The sequence below is a fragment of the Chlamydotis macqueenii genome, chromosome 17 (genome assembly GCF_036417535.1).
Source record: "Chlamydotis macqueenii isolate bChlMac1 chromosome 17, bChlMac1.mat, whole genome shotgun sequence".
NCBI classification, from domain to species: domain Eukaryota; kingdom Metazoa; phylum Chordata; class Aves; order Otidiformes; family Otididae; genus Chlamydotis; species Chlamydotis macqueenii.
In genome coordinates this window covers 15701756-15718073 of record NC_141572.1, presented here as the reverse complement: position 1 = coordinate 15718073, position 16318 = coordinate 15701756, and the positions used below count along the sequence as shown (strand labels likewise).

General features: G+C 55.7%; 1 protein-coding gene across 3 annotated transcripts in view; it reads left to right on the top strand.

Annotated features, from left to right (window-relative positions):
• The first annotated feature begins 3026 nt into the window (after positions 1-3026).
• AIFM3 (AIF family member 3) overlaps positions 3027-16318 on the top strand; it is a 47703-nt gene continuing 34411 nt past the window's right edge. For 2 of the 3 annotated variants that reach the window (XM_086761331.1, XM_086761328.1), the window contains exons 1-2: positions 3027-3152; positions 12657-12809. In XM_086761331.1, coding sequence (XP_086617457.1) covers positions 12779-12809 — 31 coding nt within the window. In that variant the 5' untranslated portion in view covers positions 3027-3152; positions 12657-12778. Of the gene's footprint in view, positions 3153-4195; positions 4382-12656; positions 12810-16318 lie in introns of those variants that run through there. The other variant, XM_086761330.1, reaches the window with a different exon arrangement.

Here is a 16318-nt window from a genome sequence, read left to right as displayed (position 1 = left end):
AGGCATCGTGTCCTGCGAGACCTCACCTTTGTGCTCCCTGAGGCCTCGTCTGTCAGAGATTTAGATTTGAGAGGGCCTATCATGAGTTTCCTTGGGGTTGTGCCTGTGCCTGGAACAACAGGGAGACATTGTAATTTCTGCCTCATCTCTGGGAGAAGAAGCCATCCTCAAGCAGCCTTCACCCAACATTTGCCATCCCATTAGCTGCGCTGGTCCCCTTGTGTACCATCGTGTGCTCCCACATCTACCGCCACTCCGACGTCCTCCTCCAGGAACCATGGCAGGGCCGTGCTCATCACTACGCAGTAAGCTGAAGTCCTGTGCTCACCACCGTGCAGCTGCACCCACCTCGCTGCACCAGGTTGTCAGTGAGGACCAGGGCACAACCTTACCTGAAAATTCAGGTTTGACAGCTTCACCACCACCTAGCACTGTAACAGCAACAGAAAGCAGAGAGCTCAGGAGCCAAGTTGTGTCCAGAGGAATATCCCCTCCTCTGCCTGTCCTCTCCCTCTTCTTCACACCTTTGCTGTGAAACCCCTTCCTGATGGTTTGTGCCCGTGTGCACCAAGCTGCCGAGCACCAGGAATCCCACCCAACTGCCCGTCCCAGGGCACTGCACTGTGGGGCTGAGAACACGCTCCCAGCCTCTGCCTCTCCATCCCACCCTGCTGCCAGGCAGAGAGAAGATTTCTTGCTCAGCTTCCAGGAACAGAGTCCTTCCTCTCCCTCCTGCCTTCCTCCTGCATAGGTGCATCCCAGAGCCCTCATCTTCCTCCCACCTTCCAGTGCAAGCGTACCCCGGCAGCTCCCTGGTGCACATGCAGCCACAGCTGTCTTGCCCCTTCCTTCCTGCCTGCGTCCTGGCCAGGGTCCCTCCTCGGCAGCACCCCGACCAGCACCCACTCCCCCTCTCCCACCTCCAGATGGATCCTCACCCACCTCCCACGGGCCACCCTGCACTTACATATTAGTGTATGGTGCAAAAAGTTGTTTGGTGTGATTTCGCAGTGTCGCAGGGTCAGGTCATCCTCCATCTGTTTGTTGTTGTAGAGCAGCATTCCCGTGTTGGGGTTCAGGGAGGGGTCCTGTGTGTTCAGCTTGACCTTAAGCTCCCGTACGTTGTCATCCAGAGACACTGACACTGCAAATGTTTTGCCCCTTGAAGTCTTAATGAGGACGTGGAACTTGCCGGGGCTGTCGACTGTGGGCTGCTGCTCCGTGGTCTCTTTCAGCCATCTCAGGGCTCCATCACTTCCCAAGAAATCGAAAGCGCCGGGTAATGTCAGGGCTAACCTGGTGTCAAAGTGCCTTCATGCCTCAATGGGCACTCCTTTTCCTGCCTGTGGCGTGGCTTGCACCCAGCTTTCTCCCCCGCCTGCACCAGGCTTTCGCCCCTGGGCTGCTCTGTTCTCACAACCCCTCTCCCATGTTGCCTTCCCTTTCCCCTTCTCCCCATCTCTCCCTCTGTGCTGGGATTTCCTTCCCTAGGGAAGGCAGGGCAGGGAGATGCAAGCTTTTTTTCCCAAAGGAACAGTGCAGCAGAGGCTTGGATCCAGCCTGGAAAGCAGATCTGAGGGTGCCAGAGGGTCCCTCACTGGGTTACGGGGTCACCCCAGTGCCTGCCCTTCACCCTCTCCCCATTCTGCATTCCCTTTCCTGCCAGCCCCGCGTGTGCCCGGGCCAGGAGGGACGTGGCTTTGCCTGCCCCAGGCTGCATGGGGGGACCAGTCTGTCCCCGACCCTGCTGCAGTGGCTTGGGGAGGAGGCGTTAATTTGGGGGTGGTGGGAGATGCAGGGCTGTGGGTTGTCATTTCTGGGCAGCACGGTGGGCAGGTGCTTGGTGCCGCTGGCGTGGCCCTGTCAGCCCCGCAGTGAGGGACCGCTGTCCCCCTTGGGACACAGCACCCAGAGATGGCTGAGCACCCTGCCATGCACCCCAGGGTGCCCTGGGCACCCCAGGAGCCGGGCAGGAGGGGCAGGACCTGCCAGCGACATTCAGGGCTCCCTCTGCCCTGGCCAAGGGGGAACGAGGACATTTTAGTGACCGACCCTGCAGTCCAGGCAGTGCCCAACGTGGGAATGCCGTCAGGGTGACGGATTCAGTGCCCAGAGCCCAAGGCTGCTCTTGAACGTGACAACGGGGACACGTGCTGCCCAGCAGCTCTACGGAATTTGTGGGGAAGGGGAGACTCACAGCCATCCCTCAGGGCTGGCCCTGCCGTCACAGGTCCTTGCCCTGGCCCAGTTACCCCGCTGCAGGCAGAGCTGTATCTCCCGCTGTTTCCTGGGCAGCGCGGCCCCACGGTGCTGGTGGCGTCTCACCGTCCCTCTCCTGGAGCGATGCGCTCGGCATTGCGAGGTCCAGCAGAACAGCCCCACATTTTGTATGCTTGTAGCATCAGCTGAGCCGACCGCCCCCGGCCCGCCGAAAAAACTTGCTGTCAGGATAATTCCCCACAACGCGGTTTATTGCCTCCTTCCAAGCCCCAATCCTTGCTCTTTGCTTGGTGGCAGTGTGGGAGCAGTTTTCCACAGCAGAGGGCAAAACTCCCATGTGCCAGGTAGGGAAACGGAGGTGACCGTCAGCTGCCACGCGTCCCCACTGCCAGCAGCGCCGCATCCCGTGGGATGAGTTTCTTGGAGCTCTTATGTCTGCAGGCCCTGTCCGTGGGTAGTGAAAACCGCAGCTGAACAGCCCAGTTCAGTCTGTCACCTCCTTTGGAGCGGGGAGCAACGGCCTGGAAAACCTCGGGTACCAGGTCATAAGACAGCAGCGAGCCGTGCTCGGGGAATAAAAAAACCTTCACGGATCCGGGGCGGTCTTTAAAGTCCTGGAAAAGGAGATACTTGGGGCGCGCGATACGAGAAGGCACGCAGAGGTGCTGCCGAGCAGGGCGTGATGGAAAGGGAAAAGAGTTCACTGGGGAGAGTGGAAATGCGGGCAGGAGATCCCCGTTCGCGGGGGGAGCCGAGCGAGTCCGCGCGGAGAATGCAAAGCGGCCCGGGCAGGGCCGGGTCATTCCCGGGGGCAGGAACAGCCCCGGCTGCAGGCGGGACCGAAGGGAGCAAACCCCGTCCCTTGGCGGGCCCGGGGCCGGCGGGACCCCCGCTCCGCTCCCGCAGCCGGGCCCGGCCCCGCTGCTGCGCAGGTACCGGGGGGAGAGAGGGGCTCCTGGTGCGGGGCCGCACCCGCGCCTCCGGGCAGGGCGGGGCGGGAGCGAGCGCGGGGGTCCCGGGGGTCTCGGCGGCCCGTGGGGCGGTGGAGCGGCCTCGGCCCACGGGGAGAGGTGGTCTGTGGGCACCGCAGCCGTGTGGGGGAGGGGCGCTTGCGCTCGCCTCTCTCTTGAGATGCGGCGATTTCTTAAAAAAAATCAAAGCTGGAAAAAAAAGAAAAAAGGCTTAAGAAATCAAAGCTGCAAAAAGAAAAAAAAATGCTTAAGAAATCAAAGCTAAAAAAAAAAAACAAAACAACAAAAAAAACCAAACCCCGGGCTACAATTGCTGCCAAGGAAAGGCTGTGTTTCTCCCCAAGCCCTGGTTTTGGGGGCCCTGCCCCCCCATGTCCTCCAAGTTTGTCCCCATTTTGGGGACTGTCATCCCACCTGGTTTCACAGCCCGGTGGCTGGGGCACGGGCAGACCGCAGGCAGCCTGAGCGATATTTGCGGGTGCAATTCTGTCTTCTCATGAGGGCGCGGGGAACAGCGAAAGCGTGGGTAACCGCCCGGTCCCATCCGATTCCTGGCAGGGGGAAGGAAAAATTTGGCGGTCGTGTGCTTTAGCTGTTCGTCTTGGAAAACCGCGCCGTCATAAACTCCTCCCGCACCGCTTGCAGCTCCGGTAGGGAACGCGGTTTTCTCTTGTGCAGTCGGGAACCGGTGGTGATAACCAGCAAGAGGAGGACGTGGCTGCCGGTAACAGAGCGATTGAGAATTAAAACTCTTTTTCTATCCTGAAATGTTTTGATTTGTGCATCAAGCAGGCTGCATCTGGGAAGAATTTTCAGCATTTGCGCTTTTTATTGGTGCACCTTTGATATCTGAAGTGTTTAATTATTAATGTCGGAATATTTTCAATCCGGCTTGCGGAGGATGCGTTTGGAGGGGTGGCAATGACGGCGCTGCCGAATGAGCCTTTAACCTGGAGCCTATAAAATCGCTGAAGCAGCAGCCAGCAAAACAATCGTGGCTGATTGTAGTCTGACACAGTCTTCCCTCTGCGCTTCTCTGGGGAGCTGTGCAGCTCTCTGTGCTGCCACCGGCGCAAACTCCCAGTGACAAGGTGACAAGGTGACATATGCCAGGACGTGTCCTGTCCTCAGTGAGACGGGGCCGTGCAGTCCGTCGGCGGGGCTGGGAACTGCTCTCGGCATTTCACAGCGTGAGTTTTGCTTCTGTTTCTTGGGACCATTTCCCTGGCAAAGCCAACTCCGGCAGCGTCAGCGTCGCTGGACCCTTGGAGCGGGGGCCAGGCAGGAGGGTCGGGATGGGTATGGAACTGGCAGGGAACTGGGAACAGGAGGGTTGGGCAGAGGGGAGGGGGAGCTGGCAGGAGAGCTATGCAGGGGCAAAAAAAGGGAGTGAAGAGCTGGAGAGGTAAAGACTGGGGTGCCAGGGAGAGACTGGGGTTCCTGTGCGCCGGCCCCCTTCAGTTTGGCTCATCGGCTGCGTGGGCATGGGACGGGCAGCGGTGCAGGGCATGTCCCCGCGAGCAGCGTGACAGTGTCTCTCATCCTGGAGATGAAGGGACAGGTGGCAGTTACAGTAATGAGGGTGTTTTCCCCCCAATTGGGCACCCTATGCCGGGAGGCCGATCTGTGCCAGCGCTGGGAGCTGGGGCCGGAGGCGTTGTTGGAGCCTGCTGGCATCCTTTGTAGTGCAATTCCTGAAAAAAAGTGATACCTCGGCTTCAGGATGGAGATCCGTCTATTTCCACCCCCAAATTACTTAAACAATAGAAGTTCTGCAAACGTCGTCCCCTGTCACACTTCCTTTGTGTGACTTGGTTGTCTTCCCACTGGCTCTTCCCAGGCTTTTCTGGTGACGGGTGAACCTTCCCGGGGTCAGAGCGGGGCTGCTGCACCTCGCCTCGATAACACAGAGCACCCAGCGGGGTCTGTGGGCGTGGGGAAGAGCCCCGGGACCCCTGATGCTCCAGCCACGCCTGGGCTGTGTTCGGAGTCCTGCGTTCGGAGGAGAGACCTGCTTTCCTTGGCAGCAGAGCCAGGTTATCCTGGAGATGGGGCGCTCGACTCTGCTGAGCCAGACCTTGCAGGGAACTGAGCTCCTCACGCTGGGTTGGCGGCTTTTTCCTCATGGCCGTGGGCTGTGGCAGCCTGGCCGTGCCAGGGTGGTGCAGCGGGTGGAGGAGTGACATTGCTGTGCCAGGCGTGGGAGAACCTGGTGGAGGATGGTGGCCCACTGCATAGCTCTGGCAGTCCCTGTGGGAGTTGAACTAGAGCAGGTTCCCAGAAAAATGAGAGAAACAGGCAGCCTGTTTCTCCTAGTGCTGAGAAGTGAGCACCTGGTGCATGGGGGCTGGCACTATGGGTACATGGTGGGTCAGGGTGGGTGTGTGCCCGGCTGGGATGGAGCCCTATGGGGCGATGTGTGGCATGATGGTGGGACTGGGAGACGGGGTCCGCTGCTGGGTGCCATCACGTGGCGTGAGGAGATGGGTGAAACAAGAGCTCTGGGCCCTGGTGAAGTTTGGGACTCAGCGGGCAGGGGACGTGTCCTGCACCCAAGGACCAAAGCCCGGTCTCCTTTGTGGGACGCGTTGGCACGGCCGCAGCAAGGTCTGTGCTTCGTTTTGTTTGTAGGGTGTGTCCAAAATGGGTCTACTGCTGGGACTGCTCCATGGTTCCCGCTGGGCCTTGTGTTAGAGACAATATTGTGCATGTCCGGAGAATTGGCAAGGAGGCAGCTCTGCGGTGGATAGGGTACGGTTGGGGATCAAGGGTTGTTTTTTTCCACAGCGGGGACCAGAGTCAGAGCCAACTCCTCCCTGCAAGTACAGAGAGAGCCAGCAGATGCTCTGAGCCGCCCGCCGCCCCCTGCTCTCTTGCTTCTGCTCGGGGGGCGCAGCCTGCAGAGCCAGATCTCACTGGCTGGAAAGCGCAGGTGGTCGTTGCTCGGCAGAGCAGGCGAGGCTGTTTGCAGAAGATAAAGTCTTCCAGGAGATGTGGAGCTGCCGTGCATCCTCCATTCCTTGGCGTGCTTGGCGTGCCTGGTGTGTGCTGGTAGGTGAGGAACACGAGGAGCGTGGGGCAGTGTGTGTCCAGCTTTATAAATAGGAAAGTTTTGCTTTCTTGTCTTTGAAGATCGATTCTGTCCAGAATAAAGAGTTTGGATGGAAAACCAGCTGTGTGCGACAACTGGCCAGAATCTCTCACCTGGACAGTAAATATGGTAGAAAAAGGCCATTATTGATAGACATCAGGAATCTTCCTAAAACTCCAGGTGTCTGTTGGGATGGTATCACCGAGGAGAGATGCCTCCATTGCTTGGCCATAGGACCTTCTCTCAGACCTAGGAGCGTTGTAGTGGCCAGCGAGATCTAAGCGTGTGGAGCACAAGAGTGTTAGTGACACCCGTTTTGGGGATCCTTATACTGGGCAGGAAAGAAACGACTCTGCTGTGCTCTGACATGGAGCCTTCAGAGACATCCATGAAGGATGTCCTGAGAAAAAAGTACCGAGTTCTTCAAAGGGTGATAACATCACTGTGAGTCCAAAAATTATCTGCTGTAACTGATAATGCTTCTAAGGACAAAGTTCTTGAGGCAGAAATAGGCATATGTTTGCAGACGACAGAACCGAGATACAATAAAAAGAAAATTTTATTGTATGCAGAGGCAGTTAAAACCCAGCAGCTCCTGTTGAGCGTGGAGCTGCAGGACATTGCCTTAGAAGACCTACGCTACAAATGACTGAAAACTAGAAAAACAAAGCTGCTGCAGGGAAGAGAGGCGGAGGGAAGGAGGGCACAGCTGGACTCCTGGTCCTGGGACAGCAGGGAATTGCTGGCCAGAAATGGCCCCAAGGAGCACTGGCAAGGCGCTGTGCTCAATGCTGCACAGGAAGGTGAAAAACCCCCAGGGACCTGCGCCGATCTGCCCGAGGGAAAAACTCCTTCCTGACCCCAGAACTGGCAATCAACTGTGCCCTGAGCAGGTGAGCCAGACTTGCCACCCAGCCCCCCGGGGCTGCCATGGCTCCGGGGGACACCAGCACGGCCCAATCCCTGCCCTCCCTCCCCTGGAGGAATCTCAGGGGCTTATAAGTGAGGCAAAATACTCCAGAAGTGAGAGGCCTGGGAGAAAAGGTGTCATTCTCAGTTCCTGCAGAAGACCATTGGGTGCTCCATAGTGCTGAGGGAGTGAACATCTTTGAACACCTCCACTTTGCTTTTCTAATGGGTGCTGCATCAGGCAATGGAAGAGATGTGGATGGGGAGCTCTGGAGTGGTCTCCAACTGCCAAGAATGGATTTCCTTGTTCTTTGTAGACCATTGAATCTCAGCCTTCTCCACTGATACCCATCTGAAAAGGCCTGGTACCCTTGGGGAACCCCAGGTGTTAGTGCGTCTTCTCATGTCACAAATGGCATTGGATCCATTCTCCAAAGCTTAAAGCAGGATTAAAGTTAGATCCAGGTTGGTATCTTGCCCTACTCAGGGCTGGATTGGATCAGATGACCACCAGAGACCTCTTCCAGCCTAAATTTTTCCAACAATCCTGTGGCTACACAGTGGCTGTTCAGTGCAGTGCTCTCAGGCGTGGGGTTCAGCCCGTTGCCTGCAAGGCTGAAGTGCAGCCCATGGTGCCTGTTGTTGATGGCTGCGGGACCTCCTGCTATGGGCACCTGAGGGTGGCATTGGGCTCCCAACCTCTCCAAAGTGCCAGGGTCATGCAGCGTGCATGTCATGGAGGAGACCTTTGAATGGCAGAGGAGTGACGTGGAGCTGCCTGGGCAGAAGGTGCAGAGCAAGAGGTGCCATCCTGATGGGAGATGAAGGCCAGCATGATCATAACTGCAACTGCACTGGGGCTACCATGTTGCCCTCGCTGCATTAAAGGCTGCCGAGTGGTGTCACGTCCCTTTATCCCACTCTTATTGGGAAACAGGTGCCCCAGGGGCTCACGCTGCCTGCCTTCTCCATTGTGGTTTTCTTCAGTCCTCCAGACTGAGAAGTTCTTCCTCAGCCTTGGGGACGCTCTCTTCCTCATCCTGAGGTAATGGCTTCCTTAGGAGGTGTCTCTTCCTGACCTCTGCTTTCAGATCCTGGTGTCTGTCCTAGAAGAGATCTTCCTTATTCTCACTCGCGCATACCTTGGCTTTCTTTGGAGCCCTTTTCCTCCAGACTGGTGGTGTCAGTCAAGGGACAGAAGTAATCTCCTTGGGAATGGAGCAGGTCCCAGATATCCCACTTGGTCACTGTGAATTCCAGTGGCTCCTCAGAAACCTCCTCAAAGATCTTGCAGGCGATTTCCCAGATTTCCTCCTAGAATCCCCCACAGGTTTCCTCCAGGGCCTCCTGCAGAGCACTGCAAAGAAATCAGAGAGTTCAGCAGTGGTGGAGATCTGTGCAGAGAGGACAAACCACATGAGGACAAGGACATGAACAGTGTCATGAGTGTGTCGGTGCTCAGTGTTCCATACAGGAGGTCCTCAGCTGACATCTCCAGCTGGAGCTAGCTTGAGTTGCACACCAGGATATCTGTGAGATGCTGGTGTCACTGGGCATGGCGCAGTGCTCAGACGTGCTGGTTTCTAGGCAGACAGAATTAGTCTCAGCAGCAAAAGAGATGCTGGCTGTGAAGCGTTGTGGCTGGGTGTGACGAACCTTGGTGGACAGGTGACAAAATGACACTGTTTCAGTAACCACAAACTAATGCTTAGGGGAAAAATACTGATTATGCCTACTCTGTACTGTGTACTTACATACCACATTATCGCTTGGCAAAGCTTTTGGAGTCACAGCAGAGCATTTGGTTGAAATGGGAGCCCGGGGCTCAGCAGCAGGCAGAGAGGTAAACACAGCACTAGTCCTAGCGCGGTCTGCTCTGCGCCCTCTCTCAAAAACGGTGCAGTCTCTGCGTCCTGATCCACGCACAGGCTGCCCTAACCTGGCTGGGAATGTGGGCTGAAGTGTCACCGCTTGCCTGCCTTGTTCTTGGCTGCTCGTGGTGTGCGAGTGCCGTTGGCCACTGACAGAGAGGGGACGTCTGGGCTGAGCCGCCTGCTCCTGCTGGTCTGACCTCCCTTACCTGCAGCGAAGGCTTGATGTTGCAATATCGCAGTTTTACTTCTGTGCAGTGGAAGTGCTTGGGGCTAGCAGCGCTGGGTTGCTTCCTAATCTCCTATTGGATTATTTTCCACATTTGTCCTGTGTGGGAGCAGGGTGGTTTCTGTGGCGGCGTGCTCTCGGGCCATGCTCCCTGTGGGTGACGCTGGAGTCCTGCTTCGCAGACAGCCTGCGGCAGGGCCGATTCCCCGTTCTTATGGGAGCGTTCAGAGATGGGGTATGTTGGTAGGCTGTCCCTCATATATACGGCAGTATGTTCCTCAGCACCGCAACAATTGCCTCCTGTTTTGATAACCCTCTCCTTGACACTCTCTTCGAGTGGGTGCTGGAGGTGGTGTGTGCAGTGGTGAAGCACAGAGTGTTTTATTCAGGGAACAGGTTATGAACTGTTTTACTGAGGCATGGACATCACCTGCCTGACCTTGAGTAGGCCGGTGCATTACCCTTTGGGAGCTAGCAAGGTTCTGTGGATGATCCTGGGTTCAGTTACATCATGTTGTATATGAGCTCATTTCCCTTTCCTAACAGAGAGGGGATTTTGGCTGTGACTCCTGCAGGACTCTGTCATGCCAGCTCCGCATCGGTACCTTGGGATGCTGCTAGCGGTGTGTTGTGGTTTAGCCCGAGTCTCATGGGTTGGTCTGGCAGAGTAGCCCGGTGCCTTTCTGCAACCAGCTGGGTCTCAGGTGACTTTCTGAAACATCTCTGTGTGCTTGCTAGTGCTCGGGCTGTGGGCAGCCCGACAGCTTCGCCAGTAACATCAGCTGGATTCCTACCAAGAACCATCTTGCTTTTGCCTGGTTGACTCCAGGAGTGGAGGAGGAATGCCCAGTGCTCTGTGCTCTGCTCTAGAAGGTTGTGGGTGGCTCAGTCAGCTGGAGCTTCCAAAGGGCCCAGGGTGATCATCAGTGGGGAAAGTAGGAGGTGTGACGTGGGCCTGAGGGGATGGCTGCAGATTGCCAACGTTAAGATCCAGACAAAGCAAAGGCATCTCAAACAAATGACTGATACTCAGGGACAGGAGCTATGACATCCCCCCAAAGTCCCTGGTAAAACCAGCCAGACCAGCTGGAAACCAGTCCCACGACAGATCAGCATCTCTGGAGGGGTTTGGAGAAGATCCAGGCATCCTCTGGTGAGGCACATTCAGGAGCCACCCTTCAGCCATCTGTCCCACCGCCTGCCTGCCCGGGTGGTTGGGGGTCCCTGCCATGCTCCCCACGTGCACAGCACCCTGAGGGCTTGGGCACCACCTACCTGGAGCGTGGCCTTCTCCTGCCGGCACAGCATCCATGTTCTGCTGTGAGAAACCCACAGCAAACAGCTGCTCGGGCTTAGCAGGGCGTTTGGTTGCTCGGGAGTCAGCTGTGGGAGTCGGCTCTCGCAGAACGTGGAGTAGGTTGGTTGCCTTCCAGAAGAAAGCCCGGCCTCTGGGTGGGTGACAGTGTTTGTTTCAGCTTTCTCTTTGCTCTCCATGCAGCTCACGCTGTCTCATTGGCGTGTTCTGCTCACAGCGGCATCTCACTTTGGTCTGAACTCGCTTAGGTGCGGTTTTACTTTCCCTTCCGGCTTGATGCTGAGGCTGTCCTGGATGTCCCACCCAGCTCATCCCCCATCACCTGCTCCTTTCAGACCCTCGCCTCCCGCCTCCCTTATTGCCAGCCTTTGCGTGGTATGTTGTTATATGTTTTAGGCTAAATTATTCTCCTGTGTTGCTGATATATCAATGGCTGACACAAAGCCATTTTCCCTTTCGTCCTGCGAGTTTTGTTGAAGGGCCATGCAGCAGTTACTGTGTGTGTGTTCTCTGCTGCGGTTTTCCCCCGCGCTCCCAAATCTTCCTCTGCATTTGTGCACCTTCTTACACGGCATTTTTTTTTTGCATTGGCTCTTGCATAGATGTTGGTGTGCTGCTTTCCTTGGATGCTCTTGCTGGAAGAGCCCCTGACTCTTCCCTGCTCCATTTAATGTTCCCCCTTTGCGAATGAGCGTGTTCGGTGGCTCCGCACACTTTGTGATCCACAGGCAAGCTGGTGCGGTTTTTGTTCTGTTAATAGTCTGTCCCACACCGGTACCCCTCTGGTTTGATAATGGCACGCGTCCACTTTGCGCCATGTGACAAGGCAGGGGTCTCCGGAGCCTCTGCAGCCTGGATTACTTACTGAGCGTGCTTCAGGCTTTGAAGGCGCTCGTGCCATGCACCTGGGGCTTGGTGGAGGCCGCGCCACGCACAGCAGAAGGGGGTCTGAAGGTGCGTGGGAAGGAGTGTGCGCGTTTTGGAGGGATAGAGCGGGAAACGGAGGGATGCACCTGGATATTTCGAGTTAGTGCTCAAGTAAAGGGGAGAAATTGCAGGCCTTGGTGTTTGTCTCCTGGCACTTCTGCATTTTCTTCTCATGGGAAAGGCCCTAAGCAGAAAAGCCTACTTTGTGTTAAAATATCCTTTGGAAATGGTTTTACCTTCCTGCCCAGACCGAAACCCTTTGTAAAAAGTAAATGGCGAAACTATAGAAGATGAGTTCAAGTACAGGTATGAATGGGTAAAATTAAATAAATGTTCTATTTTATTGCCAGTTGGGCTGTACGAATCTTTGCTGTTTTCAGTCAAGAAATACAACTGGAAAGTTTGTTCCTAATTTTTAGTCTCTGCCAAATCAGAGCGCACTATCAGTCAAAGCTAATGAGACAAACACAATTTGAAGTGGACTGTTTGCCTGTCCCACTTAAACATAAAAAACCCCTTGAGTCAGTAGCATAAAAAATTGAGTTTTGGTGCAAAGTGACCTGGCATTGAAACTTGCTCAAATAAATAATTGTTCCAAAGCGAATGGGATTTCTGCAGGAGTGAGTGTTACTGGAAAGGGGGAACTTGCAGGACCAGTCAGTAAGGTAGATTTATTTTTTCCATTTTTTCTTCTTACTTAAAAGAAAAAATCCTGACTGAAATGTATTAATGGTTTAGTAATTGTATTTGGGCTGCGATCTATGTGCTTAGAGATTTAATTCCCAAGGGCAGGGTTTTGGAAAGTTATTAAAATCTGAACATAAATGACAGGAGGGATTTTGCAAATGTAAACTTTGAAAGGATGATTGCATTTGTAAACTTCAAAACTGCATTTACCAGTGACTCCCGGCATGGTGACCTCAGCGCCATGTTCTCCCCCTGTCACTCGGGTGTCGGGGGCACGCGGGGCTGAGCGTGATTTGCCCCCGTGCTCCCGTGTGCCCGTTGTGCTCGTGCGGCCCAGCTCCCGCCTGCAGCGCCGCTCGCAGCTTTCCTTCCCCTCCCCGCAGCACCCACGTCCCTGCCCGTGCCGCTTCTCACGGAGCTTTTCTACCCGATGCAGGTTGCGAACAACGCCTGGAGCCCGGGACAACGTGAGCAGGCGGTTTGTCATGCGAGGATGTGCCCTCGTCCTCGCTGACCTGCCTGCTGTCCCCGTCCTTGCTGCCTGTCCCGGCCGGCGCCATGGGAGGATGCTTCTCCAAGCCCAAACCAGGTGACAGCCCTCTGGCGCCAAGCCCCCATCCCACTGTCCTCGTGGGGAGATGTAGGTCAGCTGCGGCGGACGCAGGCCGGGGGGAATGTTAATTCTCGGCTCCCGCAGGGAGGATTACTGGCCTGTTAATCCCCCCAAATTCCTTGGCACTCTTGCTTCTGGGCAGGGAGCTGTGTGGGGGCTGCAGCGGTGCCTGGGGGGCTGTGGGCAGGTGGGGGGAGAGCTCAGCCCACACCCTGCAACCCCATCCAAACACCGACTGGCACCCCTTTCCCCATCTCATCTCCTTGTACCCCCACTGCCCTCCCTGCTCCTGCCTTCTCGCAGTGTGTGGGGCAGAACTAGCCCCCTCGAGCCCCAGCGCGGGTTTGTGTGACAGCCATCCCCGTACGGATGTGTGGCTCCAAGCGCCTTCGTTGATGCTGCAGCTTTGCCCTTACTTGTCCCTGCTGGAAGGGTGCTTTCTCAGTCCCATCACCCAGGCCAGGTCCTGCGGGTGCTCCACTTTCTGGATTTTATTTTCTCGGCGAAGCTTGTCCACGCGTGCTGCCGCCAGTGGGAAAAGCAACTGTAGGCACCTGGACATGGAGGACATTCCACTTGCCCTGCACACTCACACCGTGGCTGGGCTGGGTGGGCTGGGAGCCCACGCCTTTGCGGTTTGGTGAAGGTGGGCGCAGGTAGGAGAGGAAGGGGCTGCGGTGCCGGCTGCGCGGGCACACTGGCTGGCCAAGGGAGGGCTGGTGTGGAAGTGTCAGTGTTACGACTTGTTCTGAGCACTCGTCTGCAGCGTGGGCGTGAGCAGGCATGGCGTGGTCGCCGTGGCTCGTCATACCCGGCAGCACCAGCACCAACCTGGTGCCAGTCCCCCAGGGACTGACGGTGCCTGGGGGCTGGTGTGGTCAGCATTGCCAAAGCTGCCTTTGAGGAGAGGTCCTGCCCTGCAGCTTGTTTTGGCCACCAAAGAGGGGGCTGAAGAATGACCCTGTCCTTCTTACCTGCTCATGCCCAAGGGCAAGGGGAAGGAGGCAGTCGCGCTGATCTATCAGATCAGTCAGCATCCACGTGTAGCCTTTGTGGGTGGAGAAATATCTTTTGGGGAACTTTATTGGCGATTTGTCTTCATAGAATCATAGAATGGTTTGGGTTGGAAGGGACCTTTCAAGGCCACCCAGCCCAACCCCCCTGCAAGGAGCAGGGACATCTCCAACCAGATCAGGTTGCTCAGAGCCCCGTCCAGCCTGGCCTGGAACGTTTCCAGGTATGGGGCATCCACCACCTTTCTGGGCAACCTGGGCCAGTGCTCCACCACCCTCAGTGTAAAACATCTCTTCCTTATGTCCAGTCTGAATCTACCTCCCCTGAATCTACCCTCATTACCTCAGGCAGTAGGGATTTCAGGTTGAAGGACTCAAAAGGTCAGAACGACAAGAAAAGTCGTGCCTGGGACTCACCAAACATCCACTGGCTGAGGGCCTCTGCTTTTGCTTTGCAAGGCACAATGAGAAAATAAAGGTGGTTTTCGGCCCTTGACCAGCACTGTGAATGTTTTACGGGTCCCTGCAGTGCCGAGGTAACATGGCGTTGGACACTGTGCTCAAATGTGCGTCTTCACCTTCACTGTTGAACTGTAAATTTTCTTTTGTGGAAAACTCAACCTTGAAATGTTTAAGGAGTGAGAACACATCCAGGAATAAATGCCTTCATTAACTGAACTTGGAACAAACTGTGCTGGCAGTTCTACTTCATTCTGTATACCATCAGCAGAAAATGTGTTTCATCTTGGACTGGTGCAGGAAGAAAAGCGCTCTGCAGGCATGTTTCCCGAACTGCAGATTGTCATGTGCAGCTCTATTTGCATAGCAGGGCCAAGTGAATGAGAATGCCGTCCTGTAGCACGTGCTCTGGTTTTGATCAGCAGTCTTCAACAGCTTTTGATGAGCCCCTCCCCAGCCCCTTCATCACGGTGGCCATGAACCCTGCGAACGCGGCGAGGTGAGCAGATGCATTTGCAGAGGCTGACTGTTCTGGTGAAGAAGGTTCACAGCCTTTTTATGACATTTGTCATTCTGCTTTCTTGTGGGAACTGTGCATCATCAGGGCTGCACAGTGGACTTTCCTCTTTCTAAAAAAATCTGCCCATGCCCCGTACAGATGAGAAGCAAACTGTACAGGGACAGAACAGAGCTGCTTTCTCCATCAGTGCTGTTTTGCTATGAAGGGAATATTTCAAATGCAGCCTGGAGTCAACCGAGTTTATTTGGGCACTGCTGAAAGATGTACCAGAGGTTTGTGCCTGCTCCATCTTCTTATATCCGACCGATATAAGGTGCTCCTGAGCACCCTCAGCATTTCTCCAGGTAACCTGGACATGGCACCCATGCTGCTGTGATGGTCACGGAGGAGTACGGATAGTCACGGAGGAGCGCTGAGGAGTGGGTCCCGCGGTGGTAATGACTGTGCTGGCTGTGCAGGAGGTCAGCCCCACAGTCTGGCTGCCGCTGCAGTGCCCAACCCTGATATTTAAGTGCTTAATTAAGAGCTTATGTTCAAGCGGTGAAGTAATTTTCTGTTATCTCTAGTGCTGCAATCCCGTGACGCCGAATCCTCTTCTGAAGGCCCTGTTTTCAATCACTGCGTATTTTTTTTTTTCCCTCCATTTTTTTTCTCTGGGTGTGTGATGCACATGCACTGAGTTGCCAGCTGGCAACCTGCGTGGCATCCCAGCGCCTGCTCCAGGAGAGATGGGAGAAGGAAACCGTGGTGTGCTGGTGACAGTTTGGTGAGAGCTGCAGCAGCGCTGTCTCTGCACCAGGTGTGGGAGTGTGGCTGTGAAGCCGTGATTATTTTTCTTCTTCAGCGCTGGATGGTGAGGCAGGGCAGCAGCTCCAGCACAGCATGGCATGTCTGCGGGTCAGCTTTGCCCTTACGCAGAGGATGCATTTGGCTCTGAGCGGGGAACGTCTCCCCTCCGCAAGGATGCTGCAGGCTGTGTGTCTTCAGCGTGGCCCTGAGGGTGCCCCCAGGCTTGACTGGCAAGCCCTGCCTCCTGGTTTTTGGGAGTGTGGCGTTTGCTGAACAGGTCACCCAGAGAGGGAAGGTAGAGCCGGGCACGTTTGGCATGATGGTTTTGTTGTTAGCTCTGTCATTTTTGATAGAAATGTCTTGGAGTGTCTTTGAGACCACCTGAAGTCACTGAGGTTTGCAGTTAAGAGGCAGTGCCGGTCCCTCCATCACCACTACCCGTGGTGCCTTTCTGGTTGCCACTGCTCTCGGAGCTGTTCACCCCGTACAGCTGGTACAAGGCTGTTCCCTGTGCTTGCGTGCCCTGTGCCCCCAGGCCCTAAGCAACAAACCTCGAGGCATTGCAGAGTTTCGTGGCTGGGGGGGCAGACACACAGCTCTCCCCTCTGCTGGCCCCGCTCCTCCAACCCCTATGGCCGGGCACCGTCACCTTGCCAGACCCCCCAAATTCAAGCCAACTCTTGGCTCATGCCAATTCTCTCTTC